The sequence below is a fragment of the Gekko japonicus genome, unplaced genomic scaffold (assembly GCF_001447785.1).
Source record: "Gekko japonicus isolate JY-2015 unplaced genomic scaffold, Gekko_japonicus_V1.1 scaffold29, whole genome shotgun sequence".
Taxonomy (NCBI): Eukaryota; Metazoa; Chordata; class Lepidosauria; order Squamata; family Gekkonidae; genus Gekko; species Gekko japonicus.
Genome location: NW_015172003.1, coordinates 273,217 through 297,947, shown reverse-complemented (window position 1 = coordinate 297,947; position 24,731 = coordinate 273,217). Strand labels below are relative to the sequence as shown.

The 24,731-nt window shown below is 42.5% G+C and overlaps 2 protein-coding genes across 2 annotated transcripts in view; one reads left to right on the top strand and one right to left on the bottom strand.

Moving 5' to 3' along the window:
* Nucleotides 1–2,694, bottom strand: part of SUFU (SUFU negative regulator of hedgehog signaling) — a 124,902-nt gene extending 122,208 nt beyond the window's left edge. The window contains exon 1 of the mRNA XM_015420093.1: nucleotides 2,507–2,694. Within this exon, the coding sequence (XP_015275579.1) occupies nucleotides 2,507–2,694 (188 nt within the window). The remainder of the gene's footprint in view (nucleotides 1–2,506) is intronic.
* A 9,516-nt stretch (nucleotides 2,695–12,210) lies between these two features.
* Nucleotides 12,211–24,731, top strand: part of ACTR1A (ARP1 actin-related protein 1 homolog A, centractin alpha (yeast)) — a 19,632-nt gene continuing 7,111 nt past the window's right edge. Inside the window, exons 1-7 of the mRNA XM_015420130.1 lie at nucleotides 12,211–12,303; nucleotides 16,872–16,936; nucleotides 18,238–18,313; nucleotides 19,375–19,500; nucleotides 20,579–20,703; nucleotides 21,302–21,518; nucleotides 22,676–22,768. Of these exons, the coding sequence (XP_015275616.1) occupies nucleotides 12,256–12,303; nucleotides 16,872–16,936; nucleotides 18,238–18,313; nucleotides 19,375–19,500; nucleotides 20,579–20,703; nucleotides 21,302–21,518; nucleotides 22,676–22,768 (750 nt within the window). The 5' untranslated portion in view covers nucleotides 12,211–12,255. The remainder of the gene's footprint in view (nucleotides 12,304–16,871; nucleotides 16,937–18,237; nucleotides 18,314–19,374; nucleotides 19,501–20,578; nucleotides 20,704–21,301; nucleotides 21,519–22,675; nucleotides 22,769–24,731) is intronic.

The following is a 24,731-nucleotide window of genomic DNA, read 5'->3' as shown; positions in this document are numbered from 1 at the left end:
CGAAGGTAGCGGACATTACGCGTGTTTTAGATAGACTGGTAGATAGTGCTGGGGAGGAGCCAGTGGTCGTGGTGCATGTCAGCACCAACGATGTGGGGAAATGCAGTCGTTGGTCCTGGAGGAGAAATTTAGGCTGCTGGGCAGGAAACTTAGGTCCAGGGCCTCCAAGGTAGCTTTCTCAGAAGTACTACCTGTTCCACGCGCAGGGCTGGAGAGACAGGCACAGATCAGGAGTCTCAATGCGTGGATTAGACGATGGTGATGGGGGGAAGGTTTCAAGTTTGTTAGGCACTGGGATGCTTTTTGGAACAAGAGGGAGCTGTACAGGCAAGACGGTCTCCACTTGTCCCGAGAAGGAACCAGGCTGCTAACGCTTAAAATCAAAAAGGTGGCAGAGCAGTTTTTAAACTAAATATTGGGGGAAAGCCGACAGGAGATGAAAAGTCTCTGCTTCGGGTTGGCTCATCTCAGAGAGATGAGGGGGTAACTGTTGCTTTTCTACAGTATTGTGTAGTGGGTTGCCGCATGGATGGACGACAGACAACGACGTAGTGCATAGCACGCTTTATTAGGTACACAACTGAACAGGGAACAAACGGCCGACAGGCCAACTATATACACTACCAGGGGACCACCCCTGGGTCCCATTGGCGGGTTTGAATCTCCCGCCTCGGTCCCATTGGTTCCCCCAGTGGAGGGACTAGGATCCTAGTCCCCATTGTTGTCCTGGACTGAAGCTCAGGTATGTGCGCTGACCTCCGGTGGCGGTCAGTGGACACAACATACAGGGAGGTGGATTGAAATTGTCCACTGAGACCATGGCTAGTGACATGGACTGCCTGATAAGGTCTCGAGATAGCAAGAGGAAAGTTGCAGGCTTAACTTGTATGGGAAATTACAGCTGTTTCTATACAAATGCTAGAAGTGTCCGAGGTAAAATTGGGGAGTTAGAGTGCTTGGTGTTGGAGGGAAAAATAGACATTGTGGGTATTTCAGAAACTTGGTGGGATGAGGAAAATCAGTGGGATACAGTGTTTCCCAGTTATATATTATATCGTAAGGATGGGGGGAAGGATTGGAGGTGGGGTGGCTCTGTATGTCAGAGAGACTCCTAAGTAAGCTCAATAGTCATGGGATAAAAGGACAAGTCCTCTTGTGGATCAAAAACTGGCTAATTAATAGAAAACAGAGAGTGAGATTAAATGGGCAATTTTCTCAGTGGAGGGTGGTAAGCAGTGGGGTACCGCAGGGATCAGCAGCCAATGTCTTTACCGTTTTAGACTGCAAAGATGCGTTCTTTTGTGTTGCTCTGGCTCCAGTGTCCCAGGATATGTTTGCCTTTCAATGGGCCAATCCAGAAACTGGAACCCTGACCCAGTTTACCTGGACTAGGCTGCCACAAGGCTTCAAGAATTATCCAACGGTTTTCGGAAGAGTACTGGCTGATGATTTGGGCGACTTCGATGGGAGATCTCCGGAGGTGGCGCTCCTGCAGTATGTAGATGACCTCCTACTTTGTGCACCTGACCTTGTGTCTGCCATTGAGGAAACTCAGGCCCTCCTGGCCCTCCTCCAGGACCAAAGATATTGGGTGTCCAGGAAAAAGGCCCAAATCTGCCAACACTCGGTGCACTTCCTGGGCTTTGACATCACCCAAGGCCAGTGAGCATTGGGGCCCAAACGAAAGGAGGCAGTCTGCCACATCCCCAGACCAAAAACCCACTGGCAGGTCCAAGAGTTCCTTGGGGCTGCTGGGTTCTGCCGTCTATGGATCCCAGCCTTTGCAGAAACAGCCAGGCCTTTATATGAATCCACAAAAGGGGGGGGAAGGGACCCCTTCGTCTGGACCCAGGCTCAAGAAGACGCCTTCCTGGCACTAAAGACCCGACTAATGGAAGCCCTAGCCTCCCAGATCCGACTAAAGGTTTTTCTCTGTTCGTGGATGAAAAAGAGGGAGTGCCAAAAGGGGTCCTTACCCAGAAGTTGGGATCCTGGCAAAGACCGGTGGTCTATCTGTCAAAGCAATTGGAAGAGGTAGAGAAAGGTTTTCCTCCTTGTCTATGAGCAGTGGCGGTGGCAGCCAAACTCCTCCAAGAAGCCGAGAAATTCACGTTCAGGGGAACGGTCAAATTATGTGTCACTCATGTAGTTAAAACCGTTCTTGAGACTAGGGGACATCTTTGGCTCACCAACCCGCGACTCCTCCGATACCAGGTGCTTGTGTGCGAAAACCCTGCTGTCCTGCTGGAAATCCTGACAACCTTGAATCCTGCAACCCTTTTGCCTATCCCTGCTGAGGACCCTGGTGGTACTTGATGAGGTCTACTCTTCTCGACTAGACCTCTCTGACACTCCATTAACTGAAGGAGACCTGACCCTCTTCTGTGATGGAAGCAGCTTCTTGATGAGACCGGGACGTGCAGAGCTGGCTATGCTATTATTTCTGAGGGTCAGGTAGCTGAGGCTGAGCCCCTCCGCAGACAGACCTCAGCCCAACTGGCCGAACTTGTGGCCCTGACACGGGCACTGGAGTTGTCCGTAGGTCAACGGGTCACAATCTACACGGACTCCAGTTATGAATTCAAGACTATCCATGCCCATGGGGCCCTTTATAAACATTGCGGATTCATCAATGTGGCTGGAAAGGATATCAAACATGGCCCTGCAATCAGACGACTCCTGGAAGTAGTGCATCACCCTAGGGCGGTCAGGGTCGTTTACTGTTCAGGGCACCAGAAGGGAGACACCTCAGTTGCCCGAGACAATAATCAAGCCAACATGGCCATGAAGACTGCAGCCCGCCAGCCAACTCCAACTTCCAGTCCTGCTTTGGCCTGTGTCTTGTATTCCACTCCCCTGTTCCAGTGGACGCCCCAATACACAAAGGATGAGTCTACCTGGGCTGCAGAACAGGGTGCCCGCAAGAACCCTGGTGGCTGGTGGCTCCTTCCTGATAATCAACTGTACGTTCCTGCTGCTCTTGGGAGAGAAGTCGTTCAGAACTTGCATGATCAGACCCACTATGGAAAAACTGCTCTGGAATGGTCTGTTTCCCATTGGGCTTACCTGGATCGCCTGGCGGCACATGCAAAAATTACAGCCACCCGTTGCATCACCTGTGCTCAGAACAATCCATGAGAAGGACCATGCCAAGTCCCAGGAGTTCAGCCGGTTGGACCCACTCCATTCACCCAGCTGGTTGTTGATTTCACTTAAATGCCCCAAGCAGGTGGGAGAAAATACCTTCTGGTTCTAGTTTGTACCGTGTCTGGCTGGATCGAGGCATACCCCACGGCAACTGAAAAGGTGATAGAGGTGGCTCGATGCCTCATGAAGGACATCGTACCCAGATTTGGTCTGGGTTATACTGGGTCTGCGGATCGGTGGGATTCAGATATATGCCTGTTCCCTGGTTCAGTCTGTGTACATTCAGCCAATTAGCCCTCAAAGGCCAGATCCAAACCAAGCCCTCTCCTCTACATGAGATCCTAAATCTTAGTAGTTTCCACAGACAGAAAAAGGCACCCTTGAATGAAAAGCCCAACGGATTCATTGATTTACTGCATGGGGTATAACTGATCTGTTAATCTACACTCGTAATATCTCTAAGGTGCTCCAGTGAAGTATAGAAGAAACTGCAGGGGCCCTGCAGAAATTAGATAGAGAGATTCAGTCATTATCTCGAGTGGTGCTTCAAAACCGAAGGGCCCTGTACATTATGACTCAGCAACAGGGTGGCACATGTGCCTTGATCCATGTTGTTTTTATGTGAATGAGACTGGACAAATCGAGCAGCATGTAGGTAAACTGAAAGAAATACTGAGGCAGGTACAAGAGAATGATGTGAGTTTTAATGCAGGGGGAAACCCCTTGTCCTGGCTATATGATTGGATGCCTAACCTGGGAGGATGGCTCCATACTGTTGTGCAAATAGGTTTACTCCTGGTGGTTGTGTTTTTTGTTGTGTTTTGTAGAATGTAGTGTCTGCCCATCTGTACTCGTTATTGTAAAACTTTGATTCATTCTCAACCACAAGAGGACACTGATGGTATGTTGTTATTGCACCGAAGGAACAGGTATATGAAGCCAAATCAGTCTGATGCGCAGGCTCCAAGAGATGCGTGAGACTGAAAGGGGGGACTGAAGCAGAGAGAAGGGGGGGGGGAGAGACGCTCTCCCTGATTCTCTGTGCCTCTCCGATTAAAGAGTATTCCCCTTCCCCCAGAAACCGGGGGGGGGGGGGGGAACAAGAGCAGTTAGAGACAAGGTGGAAAATCCCACTGTGTGCGCAGCTCAGCAAAGTAGCAAAACACCCTGGGCTGATGTCGGGGTGGAGACAAGATAAGAAAGTGTGTATGTAACTGAACTGTATAAAACTTTTGTTCTTCCAGTGTCCGGGGCCCAGCCCTTTTTGAGCGCCCCCGCAGCTGGGTCTGACGTCAATAAAGCAGTTTTCCTTTCTCACCCGTTGTCTGGACGTTCTCTGCGCCTTCCTAAATCCTGTCTCCTGCTACAATTGAAGCCCCCAAAAGCAGGGGAACTCCTGTTGGGACCTGAGAACCCTAAACAGGACATTATTTACCAGGTGATGTTATTTACTTCCATGCTATGAAAAATTTCAGAAAGGCATTAATACACTGACATTAAAGGTAAAGGTTCCCTTGCTCGAAAGCCAGTCGAATCCGACTATAGGGTTGCGGTGCTCATCTCCGTTTCAAAGCCGAAGAGCCAGCACTGTCCGAAGACGTTTCCGTGGTCATATGGCCGGCATGACTAAACACCAAGGCGCATGGAACGCTGTTACCTTCCCACCGAAGTGGTACCTATTTATCTACTTGCAATTTCTTGCTTTCAAACTGCTAGGTTGGTAGGAGCTGGAACTAGAGATGGGAGCTCACTCCATCATGTGGCAACTCGGGTCTCGAACTGCTGAACTACTGACCTTCCACAGTCTGCAGTTCAGTGTCTTAACCACTTGAGCCACCGCAGTTCCATTACACTGACATTACACCTCTATTAAATGGCTGTTGGCAACCTCTGGGGAGGTCTAGATGTAAATACTTACTCTTCCATAAAGCTCACTGGCAGTGCAACCATAAGCACAGTTTACACCATTGTAAGTCTGTTGACTTAAATGACCTTAGAAAACTGTGATTCTAATGTTTTAAGATTTTGGCTGCTGTGGTATTGGCTACACCTTCTAAGGCAGCCATTTCAGGTTTGGCTCCACCTCCTGTAGCAGCCATTTGGAGGTGGCAGTCACTACCCTCTTTCAAAAGTTCAAAGGTGCCCGCATGTTCAAACATTTCGGGCCCCTGTTTAAATCAGTTGTTATATACCTCCTTACTATGAAAAGCTTCAGCTGTCCATTTCCACACATTAAGCCTTTATTAAAGTGTGAAGGCACTGTCCTGTAGGCCTGTTGGCAACTGGACTCATAAACTTGGTTATATAAGCAATTTATATTACTGTGGCCTCTAGAAGAAGAGCTGGGAGTGTGTCTTATAAAGGTTGGTGGGAAGGGCTAAACCGAGGGTGTTTTTTTTTTTTTTTAACTGTTTTCATTCAGGGCCCACTACCCTTCCTTCTTGTAATTCTAGCACTTCATGTGTTCACTGTGTGGTGGTGCACTCCCCAAAAAAGGTAGTGCCAAATTTATGAACTTTATGGGAGAGCCCATCACTCCATATGACAGTGGCTGGAAGCAGAGCAAGCATGGTTGGAAGAGGGCGCTCAGTTGGGCAACAGCATCTTGTTTTATCGTTCAAATGGCTATTGCCTAGTATCCATATCATGATTCAGTGCTGGAAATGTGAAGTAATAACTGTTAATCTACAGAGAAATCACACATAAATTTTATATGCTTGGGGTTATGGAGGGGTGAGGGATAGGGCATAACTACAACGGAAGCTTGAAACATCATGTACCATTAATCCCTTTATCAATTTTTTATAGTTTCTCACTAAGGGTGAGAAAAATTAGTGACTTTATTGTAAGATTCTAGAAAGAGGAAAAGAAAAATAAGGAGATTTTTGCTGTACTATAAACTAAATAACTACATAGATTTAGAAAAGATATACCCACTCTTATGGCCTCAGGAACTAGTGGGAGTAGAAAACCTTCAATATCTTCGCCAGGACAATTAGGAGGAGCAATTCAGCTCAAACTAACAAATATGAGTATCCCACAAACAACAATGAAAGAGCTAAATAAAATGATACAAGAAAGTGTGACACAAGCAGTGTCACAAGCAATGAAACTTACGATTGAGAATACATTGCCAGCATTAATTAAAAAGGAAATAGAGCCTATAAATACAAAAATGGACGATTTAGCAGTACATATTAAAAATGAAACTGAAGAAATAAAAAAACAAATATTAAATAATAAACAAGAGATTATAAAAATTTCCACTAACCAGGGAAAATTAAAAGAAAAAGTACGGGATTTAGATTTAGACGTCCAGGAAATTAAGAGCAAGAGTGAGAGGATTGAAGACACACTTATAAATTTGGAAATGGACAAAGATGCATTGTTTATAAGGTGTCAGAATGTAGGAAAGCAGTGCAGGAATCCCCTGGCTGGAGGTTGGGAGCTGAAATACTTATACGTCATGAGAGGCCGAGATGGAATCTGTTTACTGCTCACTACGCAGTCAGTAGCCTTGAGAAAGGCAGATAACAGACAGCTGCGTGAACACACACACATTCCTTAGTTCATGTCTCATGACTACGATGCTGTAATGTATAAAAAGGTGGGAGGGAAAAGAGGGGGGGATTTTTCAATAAATACGGCTGCTGCGTGAGAGGAGGGAGTTCGTTCGTTCCTGCCTTCATTCAGTCAGCTTTCTGCAGAAGCTGTTTGTCTCGTGTCGTCTTTGTATCGCCTGCACCCCCACACCCTAACGAGCAGCACCGCATCAGAATATTCCAGAAATCATAGATAAAAATCTTAAAGAGGAAATCACACATAACATAGCCGAACAGTTGAAAGTAGCTACCAAAGAGGAACTGGAAAATGGAATTGAATCAATATATAGAAGAAATTCGGCTTTTGCCAAGAACCATAGAAAACCAAGGGAAGTACACATAAAATTTACAGAAAAGAATTGAAGGACAGAATTTTAAGAGCATCAAATGAATTTAAATTAACTATACTAGGAGAAGAATTAACATTCCTAAAAGAAGTACCATGGAGAGTGAGGGAAAGAAGGATGCCTTATACAACACTAACAAATCTCCTGAAAAATAATAGAATTATGTTCAGATGGTTAATTCCTAAGTACTCTATTCATATAAAAAAAGACACAGAATAGATTCGGTATTCAAGGTAGAATATTTTCTAGACAAATTTGGTGAAGAGTTAGGACTCCAAAAAGGAGATGTATAAGAAGCGGAGGCGGAGGAGGAGGAGGAAATGGAAGAAGAAGAAATTGAGGAAAAAAATACTCAACAAGAATCACCCTGAAAAAACTAAAACTAAATCAAATAAAGCAACGTATCAAATTTTGACTAGATTTAAAATACAGAAGTAGAGGGAAGAAATACTAGGCAAAGAAGATGACAACATCTAAAAATTTTAGTATTCTATCTATAAACATAAATGGTTTAAACAGCCCACACAAAAGAAGAAAGACATTCCATCAATTCCAAAAAATAAAAGCAGAAATTGTATGTTTACAGGAAACGCATATTAAGAAGAAAGATGTGAAATACTTAGAATGTAAAAGGTTAGGTATAGCATTCACGGCATCAGCAGACGAAAAGAAAAAGGGGGTAGTGACATACGTAAAAGAAGCATTAAATCCAAACCTTGTATACAGTTCAGACGATAGTAGAATAGTGGCAATTACAATTGTAAGAAAAGGGGGGAAATGTTAATAATTAATATATATGCACCTAACCAAAATCAAAAATATTCTTTCAAGAAATACAATCAGCCTTAAATCTAGAGGAGGTAGATGATATTTGTATTACAGGACGTTTTAATTCAGTGTTAGACCCGGTAATGGATAGGAAAACTTCTAGAAAAGGACATAAAATGGGAGGAGTAATACAAAAGAATTTTATACAAATAGTGGACGAATATAACTTAGTTGATGCATGGAGAACTAGAAACCCACAAAAAAAGAGACTATACATATCACTCTATACGACACAATGCTTGGTTGAGAATTGATATGATTTGGATATCTACAAATATGATAAGGGAAGTGATGGAAAGTGAAATACTACCGAATACCTTTGCGGACCACAATCCTATTTCTCTCACGTTAAGAGAGGAATGCAAGAAAAATAGATGTTCAATAAATTAAGGTTGCTTAGAGATCCAAACTTTATGCAAAAATGCAAAAAAGAGATTATAGAATTTTTTCAAATAAATAATATACATCAATTGAAATAATATGGAACACATTTAAAGCTTATGTGAGAGGTTGTTTTATCAGCCAAAGCGTATGGAAAACCAAACAAAAGAAAAAGAAATATGAACAATTAGTTACTTAAAGTAAACAACAAGAAAATGTTATGAAGAATGTAAAAGAGACTAAAATTGCCAAAGTAAAATTAAACCGTCTACATCACAAAATGAATTTATTGTTGAATTATGAGATAGGGAAAAAAATTGAGTTTACTAAGCAATATTATTTTGAAAATATAAATAAGCCTAATAGATGGTTAGCATATAAGGTTAGAAAAGAAAGAGAAAAACGCTCAATAATTAAATTAAAAAATGATAAAAATGAAGATAAATTTAACCTACAAGAGTTTAAGAAAATAGTGGGGAAATTCTATAAAAATCTATATCAACGAGACTTGAGTCATAAAATATTTGAACGAAAATGTGAAAAAATTTAATGAACAACATAGAAAGTCTTGAATGACCCAATAACAATGTGTGAGGTATCTGAAGCAATTAAAAGACAGAAAAAGAAGAAAACACCGGGTTCGGGTATACCAGCGGAATTTTATCAAATTTTCGAAGAACAGATCTGTATACCATTTAAAGAACTACGTCAGAGAAAAGGACACCTTGAAAAGATTCCCGAATCATGGAACCATGCATTAATTACATTACTTCATAAACCTAATTCAGATCAAAGTGATATTAAAACGTATAGGCCCATATCATTGCTAAATGCAGACTATAAAATATTTGCAGGAATTATCGCAAATAGTTTTTAAAAAGTATTATCTCATACCATACATCAAGACCAGATGGGCTTCTTACCCAAAAGACAAATGAAAACAATTTGCAAATAATTATGGATGTGTGCTAGAATACTATGAAGAACATTCAGATAAAGAACTCATATTAATGTTTCTTGACGCGGAAAAAGCCTTTGATAATTTATCGTGGGATTTTTTACTGCAGAAATATATACGGCGGATTGTAGCCAATACTTTTTCACTATGGATAAAGCTGTTTATAAAACGCAATATGCAAAAGTAATAGTAAATGGAGATGTGACTGATATTATAGAAATTCAGAAGGGCTCCAGACAGGGCTGTCCGATTTCACCTTTGTTGTTTATCTTTGCACTAGAGTCCTTAAATGAGTCTATAAGAAAGAATACACAAATACAAGGTTTAAAAATAAAAGGGGAAGAGTATAAGTTATTGGCTTTTGCAGATGATCTGGTATTTATTTTTGAGAACCCAGAAATATCAATTATTCATTTGATGGATACTATTAAAAAATATGAACAAGTAGCAGGACTCAAGATCAATTATAAAAAATCCAAGATACTAGCTAAAAACTGTTTACTGAGGACTTTGCATATAATACAAGAATTAACCACTATGGAATTGGTTAAGAAAGTAAAGTATCTTGGAATTAACTTATCGAACAAGTGTAGTTCATTAATAGAGGACAATTATTATAAATTTTGGAAATAAATTTAAAAAGATCTGTTAAAATGGAAGAATATCCCCCTATCACTTATGGGTAGAATAGCACTGATAAAGATGAATATATTACCAAGGTTTCTATTTCTAGCTCAGAGTATATCGGTTTTAAAAAAACAAAATTTCTTTGAAGAATCGAATAAAATCACAAGACAATTCATATGGCAATATAAGAGCTCAAGAATACAATGGAAAGTATTGCAGGACAGAAGGGAAAGGGGGGGGAATGAATGTCCCTAACTGGTATATATATTATCAAGCGGCCGCCCTAGTTTGGATAAAAGAATGGATAACTTTGGAAAATACTAGGACCCTTGTATTAGAAGGACATGATTTGTATATGGGGTGGCACGCTTATATATGGTATGGGAAAGATAAAATCCATTCAAATTTTGGAAGACATGCGTTAAGAAGAGCGCTGAATAAAATATGGAGCAATGTAAAAGATAGCGTTTATAGGAAAACTCCAAGATGGGTCTCCCCCCTAGAAGCATTTATTAATCCATCATTAATAACAATAAGTAAGAAAGAAAGGTATCAAACCTTTTTATGTAAAAATAATAAACTAAAAACAGAAGAAAAGTTACTACAAGAAAATAATCTATCCTGGTGGGAACAGATAATGTTACGAGACAGATATAAAAAGGATATGTTAAGGGGTTTTGAAGGTCAAAATAATGAACTGGATAAGATTTGGTAGTCCTCAAATGATAAATTAATACAGAAGTTTTATAGATTCTGGCTGGATGATTATGAACAAGATGAAACAATTAAAACTCTAACGATTACATGAATGAAGGATGTAGGAGAGAACATAAAATTTGATAGGTGGTCAAAAATTTGGAAATCTGTTGAATATATGAGAGCCATTTCATACAAAGAGAATGTATATAAAATGTTCCACAGGTGGTATTGGTCCCCGGACAAAATAGCTAAATGTTATTCTGGATATTCCAACCAATGTTGGAAGTGCAAAGCGAATATAGGAACCTTTTATAATATATGGTGGAAATGTAGTAAAATACAAGGAAAATGGTGCGGAAGATAATTCAAGAAATGTTAGAAAAAAACCTAGCATTAAAACCCGAAATATATTTGTTGAATATAATTCTGAATGGCTATAATGTACAAGAATCATACTTAATATACCTATATACCTATATACCTATATAATAACCACTGCTCGTTTGTTACTGGCAACAAATTGGAAATCTGACATAATACCTTCTAGAGAAGAATTAACACTTAAATTACTAGAGGTAGCACAAATGGATGATTTGAGTTTGATGCTTCAAAATAAAAATGAAAAAGTACATGCTAAGAGGTGGTTATGGGTGTATAAATGGATAGAAGATTTAACAATTGTTTAAGACTCTATTTTATATGTAAGATGTAAAGTTGGAATGTAAGATTTGTAAAACTGAAAATAAAAAGTAAAAAAAAAGAAGCTTGAAACATCATGGCTTATTTTGGCAGTTCATTGATAAGCTGCCCTAAGGCCGGCTGACCATCAACCAGTCAATAAACGGCTAAAGGTAGTTTCTTATCTTACTACAGATAAAACAGTAAGGCATTATCTTATTTTATAATTTTATTTTCTGCTCCAGGCTATCGCTATATGAACAGAGATAGATAGACAGAGGATAGAAGAAGAGATTGGATTTATACCCTGCCCTTCACTAACTGAAGGAGTCTCAGAGCAGTTTACAATCCCTTTCCCTTCCCCTCCCCTGTGTGGTAGGTGGGGCTGTGAGAGCTCTTTCGAGAACTGCTGATGAGAGAACAGCTCTGAAAGAACTTGTAACTGACCCAAGGTCACACCAGCAGCTGCATGTAGAGGTGTGGGGAGTCAAATAGATAGATGAGAGGGGGGTGGTATTTGTCCCACGCATTTCTTCTCCGCTCTAATCAAGATAATTACTATCCATATTGTACTTTTGCATCTTGAGTTCCTTCTTTGCAACACCTTTCCCACCATCTGACTGGGATATAAGGACTCATAGCTCCATTCCTACTCGCTTCTAATGAAGGGAGCTTTAACTCTCAAAAGCTTATACACCCAAAATCTTGTTGGTCTCAAATGTGCTACCGGACTCGAATCTAACTGGCTTGGCTTAGAACGTAAGTTTCAACAAAGGAGCCCACACTGAACGCTTCACACAATGGAACTACAGTTCCCACAATTCACTCCCACACAACCACGGCAAGGACAGAAACTGCAGAAGGCGGGGCTCTTGTTTTCTCCCATAGAGACTCGTTTTCCCAGACTGCCCTGCGCTACCTCTCGAGCATGCGTGCCGCAGCCTGAGCTGTCGCTTCTTTGGCAGTGACTGAGGCGGCGGCGCTCGCCATGGAGTCTTACGATGTGATCGCGAACCAGCCGGTGGTGATTGATAACGTGAGTTCGTCCCTAACTGGAATTCTTAGATTTGGCTCTATGAGGACGTGGGGTAGGGGAAATACAGTCGAGAATCCCCGCGGGTTGTGGCCGTTTGTTCTCTTTATAATCAGGTCGGTGGACTCCTCTGCTCAAAAGTCATCCCCGCAATTCATTCGATCCTTCCACCCTTTTGCTGAACCTGGGTCTCTCTTTCTCCATCTCGATGACCCATCCTGCGTTTTCATTGGCTGACTCACTTGTCATTGAGTCGTAGAACGGCGCAGTCTGAAGAACGTCACAAATATGATTGAAGGTGTCTTGCCTTTTTTTGGCATCGTCGTTCTCTGATTGGTGTGGTGTGCTGGCAATCTCTTAGGGTTATCCTATCATGAAGCATGTTTTCCCTCCCTTGAGGAGGTTATGTGAAACTATTGGCTTCTTGAATACTACTTTTCCCTGTTTGACCCCATTAGTTCCACCTAGTCCTTCCGTTTGTTGTCACTGCTCAGATGTAGGTAGATTCAGGTATGGATGGCCGTGCTGATCTGAAGCAATAGAAATTTGAGTCCACTCCAGTGGCACCTTTAACACCAACAAGTTTAATTCTAGGTATAATCTTTCGTGGTCATGTACATTCCTTCAGATATAGATAGGTGAGAGCAGGTATGTTTCAGGTGTTCTTAGAGTATAGCTAATAAATTGTAGAAGACTCTGTGAGTCTTCTGGCGCTTTAAAGATTAACAAAATCTTATTTTGTAAACCCACATTATCAGATGATCGAGATCTTCACTTCACAGACATATACATGCACAGATACACACAGAATGGAGGAAATGATCATAAGTAGCCGGGTTAAAAGGCTATGGAAAACAAAAAGAACTGGATGTGCCATTATTATGCAAATACAGTAAAGATAGTAATAAAATGTAATAAAGTATGGTGAGCAGAATAGCAGTAATAGGTGATAATGTAGTTTCTCTAGCAGTGGTAAGCAGATTAACACTTATAGTGGCTGAGATATCACTGATCTTTCTTCAAGCTTTGGTAGATGTAGTAATGTTTCTTGATGAATTCTTAAAACCAGCCAAAGTAAAAGAGTGTGCAGAACTCTTCATCAGGCTAGATATATTAATAATGGGAGGGGGGCTGTTTCTTACTCTGAGCTTGAGGCTTTTTGTCTATACCCATTGCTGAATGCTATGCAGGCTTTAGTAGATGAGAGGTGGTGCTGCATGAGGCTGGTATTGAGTTGAATTTTTAGTGTTCTAAGAAGAAGGCAAATAGCTTCTATGTTAGTCAATTGCAATTCTTTCCCCATGTATTCAGTATCACCTAAATATTTGAGCAGCTGATTCTTGTGTCCTGTGACATCAGCATTTTTGCCACTGGGGAGGTCATCTGGAGGTTTGGAGCGAAGTATCATCTGTATGCTGAGACACCCAGTTCTGTGTCTCCTTTTTAGCCAAGCCAGGTGAAGCCATTAATATCTTCAACCATTGTTTGGAGGCAGATATAGGCTGGATGAGGGCCAATAAATTGAAATACAACAGTCCAGGCAAGACTAAGGTACTGTTGGTCAGTCAAAAGGCTGATCAAAGCTTAAGAAATCTGGTCTGAAAGAAGTTGAGCTTATGTAGTAGAACTAGTTCATAGTTTGGGAGGGGGGTGCTGTTGCATCCAAGCTTAACAGATGGAACCTTGGGTCCTTGGTAAAATGTAGTGCCTTTCCCAGCTTTGGTTGGTGGGCCAGCTGCAGCTGTTCCCTGATTGGGAGGATCTGTTTATCCTGTCCATGCTCTGATCGCATCTGAATGAAACTAAGCACTGCTCTTTACCTGAGGCTGCCTTTGAAGACTGTTCAGAAACTTCTACTGATGCACAGTGCAGCAGCAACTCTCCAGCAATTATCCATGCACATCTGGGCACAGTTCAAAGTGCTGGACATTGTTTTTAAAGTGCTAAATGATCTAGAATCAGAGTATGTAAAATCTTAACCCCATATGCCAGTTTAGGGCATCTAAGGGTCTTTTCTGGTTCATGGGGTCGCGAAGAGTCTGACTCGACTGTGCAACTGAACAACAACAACAAGGGTCTTTTCTGTGTGCTCCTCCCATCCTCCGAAATAAGTTCGGTGGTTATATCAAAAAGAAAGCTGTAGCTCCTTATTTGTGGAATACCCCTCCCCCTCTGTCTGGTACCTGATAATGTCACCTTCAGATGCCAAGTCTTATCTCCCACCACCTATGAGAAGACGTACAAATAAGAATTCTAGCACTGATTTTGTAAACCCGATTGGGTGAATTGATAACTTAAATTTTATATGTATTGGTGGCTTTGTTTCCCCCCTTCTTAGTTTATAAATCAATAAAACATGCACATACTGTCTCACTCAATTGTAATGCGAAAAAATTACTTAGAATGTTGAAACTGATATTGTATTGGCAATGACGTCTATTCATTGGTACATATTTTATGATATGATAAATCTTGAGAAATGGAACACTTTCCACTGCACTTCGTGGCTATGCAGCAGTGTGAGGAGAGATCCAGGAAGGAGCCATGGCAAATCGAAAGTGCTCTAAGAACAGAGTGTTACTCCAGACTTCTGTAGTTCCTTATATGCTGTTTTTTCCAAAAGTTTTGTCGGGTGGTTTCAGCCTGCAGGAAGAAAGGAAGCAGTGAGGCTGTGCTCCACAAACTATTATGGAATATGATCTGCCTTGTGCAGCAACCCATACAGCTGGCCCATATTCCCTGTATGATGCTTGTTCTTTGACCCTCCTCAGCAACTTGTATGAACTGAAGAAGAGTCTGTGGACTGCTTTGGCTGTGGACTGCTTAATGTAGATTCTTTCCCCCCCCAAAAAACCCCCAATTTTTATTCTTTTTCAAAAGGAATACAGAATTCATCGTTATAATACACAAATATAGGTTGCTTCACTTAGAGAAGAGAGAAAAAAGAATACTATAAGATTTCTATCTCATAACAACTTACATTCTTTTGGAATACAGAATACAGAGTGATAAACTTATAACTTGTCAACTGTAAATCGTTATTTTATATCTAGCTTTATTGATGCTTTCCCAATTAAAGTTATCAAATGTTATTTTTTCTACCATGGGGAACCATTTTCCTAAGGGATTTTATATTTCGCATTCATTCTGGTCATTTGAGTTATATATAGATATCGTTTCAAGCATGAAAAAGATGTAGATTCTTCAGTATTTTGTTTCACAGTAATTACCAGCTGTGTTGAGAAACTTCTCAACAAGTCTCAGGCATAAGAAAAGAGGCTGCAGAAAATAGAATCTGCTCTCTCTAGTGGTCCTGTGAAGATACTGCCATTCCAGGCACTTTTTTTTGCCCTGAAATGACAGTAGTGTATAACTGTATATTTGGGCCAACAAAAAATGTTACAAATTGTTGAGCAAGCTTTTGAATTCCCCAGAGTACTTTGTCAGGTTGGACACTTTATATTTGTATTGCTAAAGTGGCTATTCTTTGCTTCTTTCTTCCAGTAGCCTTTGGTTTATCATAGGGAAGGGAATGTGGCTCGGTGCTAGAGCATCTGCTTGGCATGCAAAAGGTCCAAGGTTCCATCCCTGGCATCTCCCCTTAAAAGGATCAGGCAGTAGGTGATGTGAAAGACCTCTAAGACCCTGGAGAGCTGTTGCCAGTCTGAGTAGACAATACTAACTTTGATGGACCAAGGGTCTGATTCACTATAAGGCTGCTTCCTGTGAAATCTGTTTGTTCTCAACGCTATCTAATCGAGACTGTAATACTGCACACACTTTCCTGGGAGTAAACCCCATTGTGATTTAGTTCTGAATAAGAGACATAAGAGACACCAATGTTGGATCAGGCCAAAAGCCCATCCATTCCAACACTCTGTCACACAGTGGCCAGAAATACCAGGTGCCATCAGGAGGTCCACCAGTGGGACCAGGACATTAGAAGCCCTCCCCCTGTTGACCCCCCCCCCCCAAGCACCAAGAAGACAGAGCATCACTTGCCCCAGAGCCCCTATATACCTTGTGGCTAATACCTTGTGCATTGGCTTACATTGTAAATCTGCATTACTTCCTGTACTCCATTTTAAGAAGGTTACAAACTGCAGATTGTGGGCCCTTCCTCATGCCCAGAAACATCTTTTTTGTTTGTTTCCCCTCCTTGTTTGTTTTTATACTGAATATTGAACATGATTTAGAGTTCTACAGAACTCAAAAGCTCCGTCACAACCCTCTAGCCAAGTGTGCTGGTCCTAATAAATGAGTTTATTACACTTTGTCATTTTTTTGGATTTTTTTTATAATGGACCATCATAGTTTCCTACCATCTGTTTTTCTTTTCCAAGGAAATATTTGGGTTGGGGTTCCCCCCCCCCCTTTTGGGATTCCAGGGTGGTCAGACATAATACTGTATGCAAAGTAAAGATATTCCTGTTTAATTTACAGTTGTTACTACATGTACTACAGGGGTTGAAGTACTCTATGATCCAAGTATGACTTGTTGGTCTTAAAGGTGCCACTGGACTAAAACTTTGTAATCAAACAGTTTTCTTGTGTGTGTGTTTTCCCCACAGGGCTCTGGCATGATTAAAGCTGGTTTTGCAGGGGATCAAATACCCAAGTACTGTTTTCCTAACTAGTAAGTATACTGGTATTTTTAGGGATGTTATCGATAGTCTGTAATATTAACTACAATATGTGTGTGTGTTTGGCAGAGGATATGAAGAGCCTACATAGGTAGGGTTCCCAACCTCCAGGTGGGGCATTGAGATCTCCCAGCATTATAACTGATCTCTAAAATATAGACATCATTGCCGCTGAAGAAAATGGATGCTTTGGTGGGTGGACTCTATGGCACTGTACCCCATAGAGGTCTTTTCACTCCCCAAGTCCCATTGTGCCCCATCGTGCCCACCTCCAAATGTCCAGGAATTTCTTAACCCAGAGTTGGCGACCTTGTATGTAGGAACTGGAAATTCAGATGGCTAACTTCTAATACTGGCTGTGGCTAGGTTAATTTTAATTTTTTTTTTTAAAAAATGGTATTTTGTGTGTGAGTGTGTGTATGTGCACACGTGCATGTCTGGAAGTCATGGTTGACTTTTGGCAACCCCTAATGGGGCTTGGACATTTCTAGGGTTGCCAAGTGTGAATTACCTTTTCGCATGGCAGTCCCGGGTCCCTTCCAGGAGATATTCGGCGTGCGCGCGCTGCAATGACATCACCCAGAAGTGACATCATTGCGTTGGGCACGTTGGGGGTGGGGCCAGTATCATTCGAGGGAAAACCTCCTTGTGATGTCATCACTCTGGGCACGTCTCCGTGCTCATAGCACTTTGGGGGTGGGCTTCCCTCCAGTGGCCCGATCCGGGCTGGTGGGGAACCGACCCAATTAGCGGGGGGTTCCCCGCCCCCCCGGCAACCCTAGACATTTCAGAGAAGTGATTTGTTATTGTTTGCCTCTATCTCCTGGCCCTTGGTATTCCTTGGAGGTCTCCCATCCAAGTACTTGCCAGGATTGGTCTTGCTTAGCTTCAGAGATCTGACAAGATCAGGCTTGCCTGGGCTATTCAGGTCAGGGCCGCTAGGTTAACTGTGACTTTCATGGATATAAGGGAGCAGATTTCCTTAGAATGAACACCTTTGGCAAATTCAGAATGGTTTTGAGACTCTGGGGCATTCTTAAAGAGGGCAAGTAAGCTACAGCCCCTTGACTCTACTTTGCATCTGCAGGTTCCTTTGTCCCTGCCCTGAGATTTAGATAAAATAACTTCCCCAAGATGAGATCATGAGTTCACTGCTAATTTGAACTCTCATTTCCAGTGCTCTAAGTGCAGCCTGTTTTCCAGGGTTTCTAGAAGGGTCTCTTTCTAGTGAAATTGCAAGTTTTGAATTGTTAGGTTGTGAAAGGAATGTTCAGCTTTGTGCAATCCATTTCAGTGTGGGCAGACCAAAGCATGTTCGTGTCATGGCTGGTGCATTGGAAGGTGACATTTTCATTGGACCAAAAGCAGAGGTAAGGAAACTATTCTTATTGGTTCTCTTGTGGTTAGTTGTCTTTAGTTAGAGCATCTCACCAGAAATAGGATGCTTTGAATCCAATGCAGGTCTCTGACTATCATTTTTGGCACTCAAACAGTCCCTTGGACAATGTTAGGGCTGAAAAACTTGCTCAGAACAGTAGCCTAGATTAGAGATATTTCATGATGCTGAAGGTCTTCTGCTAATCTGAATGTCTCACGTATCCATGATGAACTTGCATACGGCATGTTTTTGAGTTCATTAAATGACATAGGTTACCTTTTAATGGCACATTATTTGTGTTAGGTTATCTCTGTGCAATTTCCAAATGGAGCCCAATAATTTCGGTTAACGGTGTTTGGGAAGTTGCCGTAGGTCAATCAAGGATATGTTTAAGATCAATCATGGAATGTCTTTGCTTGCTAAAATTCAAGTTTTTTACAAGATTGATCAGACCTACCTTTTGGAACTGATTTTTGACTGCTAGCTAAAGGTTAAGTAAACAGAGAATGGGGGCCGTTCATTGTGCTAGGTTTTTCTTTTCTTGTGATTGTTTTGCTTTTACCTTTCCCAAGCCTTTATAACTCAGAGGGCTGCCCAGTTGATGGCCGAACACATGCCTTCTCCTTAGCTGTATTCTACTGTCGGAGGAGCCCCAGCTGATGAGCCCCGACTGAGCTATCTTTAACATCCAAAGTCACAAGTCCATTACTGAAAATCAAGCAAAGAAAATGAGATTCTTATTTTTATTTGTTCATTTATTTATTATTTCTATCATCTTTTGCTGGAACTCAAGGTGGGTTTCCCATGCAAACCTGCTTGCCTTCAGAATGCGGGTTCTAAATGGGGGGAAGAGAGTTTGTCATCGAAGTATTTTGTCTCCTCTGTCAAAAACTCATTCCCTCTTGTTCTTAGTTAAAAACAGAAGTAAGGGTTATTTGGTGGGATTCTTGGGAAGTAAACTTATTGTCAGAGCTGGGATACCTACTGAATAGGGTTGAGGGGGTATATGTGGTCATTCTTCCAGCTGACTTGGTGCCTTGTTGACTTGACTAGGAGCACCGAGGCCTCCTTTCTATCCGCTATCCGATGGAGCATGGCATAGTGAAGGACTGGAATGACATGGAGCGTATCTGGCAGTATGTGTACTCAAAAGACCAGCTTCAGACTTTCTCTGAAGAGGTGAGTTGCCCCACAAGCCCCAGAATACCAAACAAGAGGGCCTCCCTTATTCCTTTTGGTGGTATTGCCTTACTGTCTTTTCAGCCTCTGTACCAGGATTCCCCACTCTCTGCACCAACGCAGCCTTTTCACAGCTTTCCTTGTGCTGAATGTTATGCAGACAGCTCTCTACCCATTTACCCAAGTAAGTGGAGAATGGGTAGATTTTCACTGGAGCCACATGACAGTGCCAGAGGCCATGCCCAGAGATCACTGAAAAGAGGATTTTCATGACCAAGTGCTGGAACATGAAGTGTTTTCCTTTGCCTGCTCTATAGTTCACATGGTTCTGTTGAAGCATTGTTTGCCTGTTCATGTGAATCATGTGCAAGAGGCACTCTGGAAGATCCTACCCCACCCCACCCTCTAGCTTAAATGCAAATTCAGTCTGAAGGAATGAATAAATGTCACTCTCCTGAATCTCCCTCCCATGTAGCATGGAGGAAAAATCCACCCTCTGAACCTGAACCCTTTGGCAGAGTTGCTTTGAGTCTCCCCCTGTCTCCTGGGGCACTTTGCACCTCTCTCAAAGCTGTCTTATATTGTATGATTTCTAACAACCCAGCCAATGAGAAGTTATTTTGAGGCTGGCTAGCAAGAGGTTTGATCTGATGACCTGAATTCATTCATACAAGGGAAGAATTAGATGCTGTTGTGTCTATAACCTGCTCTCCCTCAGAGGGGCTGACATGTGATTTTCAGATGGGTTCCCATCCACGCTCTGCTTAGAGCTTAACTTCCTGCTAGCTTAGCTCTAGCCATTGACCTTGCCCTGTGTTTTCAGATCATTCTCTGGGTGAAATGGATATCCAGTGTACACTTGCATGGGTAGAATAGCAGCTTCCAGTTCCTTCCCAAATGCGCCATCCAGGGATAAACACTGACACAGAGTTTGGGCACCTTCCTGGTGCATCTGATGGCTGATTCATTCTCTACTGTACAAAGTTCCTGCTAGTGTCTTTTGATCAAGGACTGGAAAAATCTTTTTAGGCCCTGGGAAGTTCTACCCAGCTGAGTCTCTTGTGTTCCTAACTGCCAGCATCCCGTGCTCCTGACAGAAGCGCCGCTGAACCCTCGAAAGAACCGTGAGCGAGCCGCTGAGGTTTTCTTTGAGACCTTTAATGTGCCAGCCCTCTTCATCTCCATGCAAGCTGTGCTGAGCCTGTGAGTACTTTCCCCACCTCTCCTTGCTGTCTTTGGAGGGGCAGCCAGTTTCTGCAGTACAGAGCATTGGTGTGCATGGGAGTATTTTACTCAGAAGTAGGTTCCATAGTTCAAGAGAACTTAATCCCAGGTACATGTTCCGGGGGTGGTGATCTTACAGTGCAATGCCATGCAGAGTCACTAGGACGCCATGCAGAATTCAATAGGATTGTGCTGTGAGGCCTGTAAGCTATTTCCTCTTAGAGATTCTGCACTTGGGCTTTGATGACCGAAATTCAGGTTAGGAATTATTACTGTTGTATGCTTAGATAGCAGATCAAGTTCTGACTGATTGTTTCTTTGAGAATTCTTCATGGGTTTAGGCAGTTGCCAGACTTTTTCAAAGGGTGGATCTCCAATAGAAACCTTCCCCTTTGGCTTTTGAACCATCACCATCCATTTTTTAAAAAATATCCCCATAGTAATTTCTAGATGATAGTAAAGCAAGTTTTCTGGGAGTAATCATTGCCTTGGCAAGTGTCACCGTGTGCCCATCAGTGTTGATTTCTACAAAGTCTTTTCAGTGTTTAATATTCTGAAATGTGTTTCTATTCTGTAGTTATGCAACAGGGCGAACCACAGGGGTTGTGTTGGACTCGGGGGATGGGGTCACCCACGCAGTTCCTATTTATGAAGGGTTTGCCATGCCCCACTCCATTATGCGGATTGACATAGCTGGCCGCGATGTCTCCCGTTTCCTTCGTCTGTATCTTCGGAAGGAAGGCTACGATTTCCATACATCATCTGAATTTGAGATTGTCAAAACCATAAAAGAGGTACCTGCATGCCCCTGTCTTTGCTCTGGAGGCAGTTTCTTCTCTGGGGGAACGTAGTAGTGAAGAACGAACTGGGCTGCCACCCAGAAAGTTGCAAGTCCAAGTTGCAAGAGGAATATGGTAGTGGTGGGGAGAGCTGTTTAAACCGCAGCTGCCTGTTCAAGATGGACTTTTAGTCCTAATCCAGAGCTGCATTTTCTCAATGTCCATCAGGTCCTAGTTTGCTAGGCTGGAATTCTTCTTGTTCACATAGTGGCTTTCCATAGGAAGCATTCAAACATGTGAATCCCCCACTTCTGAAACGGTAGTTCCAATAAAGCTTCCTCACATGGTTCGTCATAGATTCACAATAGACATGCTCTCAGAACTGATGAGACTTCATATGATCTTCCTTGTTCTATGGACAGTGAGAGTCACTAAACTTGTGCACAGGGTTATATATTGTGTAGGCTAAGAGATCTGATTTAATTTTGCCCCCAGGGTTTTTTAATTGTTGTTTTTTGTAAACATTTGGACAGACCTGGGTGATGGATCCACAGGAGCTGTTGGAGACATGCAAGATTCCATGATCCCTTCCCCACCCTTGTCAAAAAGACTGAATGCCAGACCCTATATCATAACAGAATACTGTTCTCTTGAGGATTTTATCTAAGCAATGGCTTTGATGTTTGGGGTGGTATCATTCTCACCATGTCTGGGAGCAGGGATTCAGCAAGCTGACCAGAACTCTTGGAATCTTGTTTAGAGGATCGTAGATTGGCTGATGGAGAAGCCATTGTGCTGGCAACAACTGTGCTCCACTCTTTGGTCTTTCCTGTGTTTCTCACCTAGACAATATATTGTTTAGCTATACCAGGGAGGCCTGAGATTCTTCTAGGACCTCTAGTAACCCCGCCCTGTTGCACTGAACTCTGTTTAGTATTGGGCTGTTAATTTGCCATATGGCCCTGCAAAGGGATTTAAATCAATGCCCAGCTTTTGTTCCTAGAACACTTTTATAGAGATTGGCAGACTTCTGGAGCTGGGGATGGTGGCACTGCTACCATTTTGAAGAGGGGAATAATTCCACTTCTCTGCTCTCTGACAGATGCATTCCCAGTTTGTCTTTTGAAAGGATCCCTCTGAAATGACCTTGTCTGTGCTTGCCATTTTTTCAGAGGGCTTGTTATCTGTCAATAAACCCACAGAAGGACGAGACATTAGAAACGGAGAAAGCTCAGTATTACCTTCCAGATGGAAGCACCATTGAGGTTTGTGAAGAACTTGGGCATTATGTTGTTTAAAACTGGAAGCCAAATATAGTTAAATTAGGCTTAGTTGTTCTTCTGCAGATCAGCAAGAAAGTTAAGGCCTGTATATTTCAGAGCCTCTCATGCATCTCTCATGATAGCATCAGAGCTATTTATGCAAGATACTGGGACATTCAGAATTTCCACTGGTTGAGGAATTTACCTTCATAGCAAGATTTAAGAACTGTGTTAAAAAAAACTGCAACCTTAATGAGTTTAAATTTGAATGCCTTTTAATAATTTTGGTAAAGAAAATGAAATTGTTCAATGGAGATCAACTTTTAAACTTGTTCCTAGTTGGAAATAACATTTAAAATGTACAGGCACAAAAAAAAGATGAAAAGCCAGGAGCCCAAACCAGGCTGTTCTTTTGAGAGTTCACTGGAACCTGGACAAATGTAAGGTTCCAAGAGCCCAAGGCTATTTATGTTGTGCAATGCTGCACAAGCTAATATTAAGCAGCATCCTTCAAGCGAGTTGACTTTACTCTACCTTGGAGAGTCTCAAAGTGGCTTACAATCACTTTCCTTTCCTCTCCCCAGAACAGGCACCTGGTGAGGTAGGTGAGGCTGAGAGAATTCTGAGAGAAATTGTGACTGGCCCAAGGTCAGCCAGCTGGCTTCATGTGGAGGAGCAGCAAGGAATCAAACCTGGTTCTCCAGATTAGAGTCCACCACTCTTAACCACTGCACCCCACTAGGTTCAATCTGTCATTTTAAAAGATTCTAGCCATTATATCTTCAAAGAGACCCTCTTGAAAGTATGTGGGAAGCTCCTGCTTGAAATCACAGGATCCTACATAATTTCTCTCCCCAGCCTCTAAGTAGGTCTTCTTGGAGCCAGGGGCTTCCCAGAGTCGTGATTATGTTCTTTCTGTGGCCAGTGGAAGAACAATAAGAATAAGCAAGAATATACCAAGGCACAGAGTGTGCAGTGGTTATAGAACATTATTGCATTGGTTACATCAGGCCCACACGTGACTGACTAACAAGTTAACTTGACGTAAGCCACCGAGGAGGCAGTACATAGTCAAGGGAGTCCTGTTGCTCTGCTTGTTCCACAGTGTTCCATAGGCCCAAGTCCTTTCCCCATTCAAATTTATTTATTTATTTACTTATTATTCACATTTCTATCCCGCCCTCCCCGGAGGCTCAGGGCGGCTTACAGGGCATATCACCAGATAAAACAATAAAACAATACAAAATGGTAAAATACATCACATTAAGCCAATTTTGGTGCTCCTCTCAGTCAGTTTCCAATTTCCAAATTACAATTTCTAGAGGCAAGATGGCCACCCCAACACCTCCCGTTCTCGCCCATAGTGCAGCGATTATGGAGCATTGATGGAACATGCCCCCTCCTGATGTTCATATGTGGGGCGTTGATGGTAACTAGTGCGTTGGTGGTGCACTAGTGGTGGCGGCTCCTATTCCTATTCAAAAGCCTGGCGGAAGAGCTCCGTCTTGTAGGCTCTGCGGAACTGTGCTAGGTCCCTCAGAGCCCTGATCTCCTCTGGGAGCTCATTCCACCAGATAGGAGCCGCCACCGAAAACGCTCTATTCCTGGTCATGGTAAGTCTAATAGCCCGGGGACCTGGAACATCCAATAGATGCTGGGTGCCCTTGGGGGAACATGTGGGGCAAGGCGGTCCCTTAGGTAGACTGGTCCCTGACCATATAGGGCTTTAAAGGTAATGACCAGCACTTTGAAGCGAACCCGGTACGCTATTGGCAAACAGTGCTGCGCTTTCAGCACAGGCTGGATGTGATCTCGTCTAGGAAGATCCATCAACAGCCTGGCTGCAGCATTCTGCACTAGTTGCAGCTTCCGAATTTGCGACAAAGGCAGCCCCATGTAGAGAGCGTTACAGTAGTCTAGCCTCGAGGTGACCGTCGCATGGATCACTGTGGCTAGGTCATCCCGG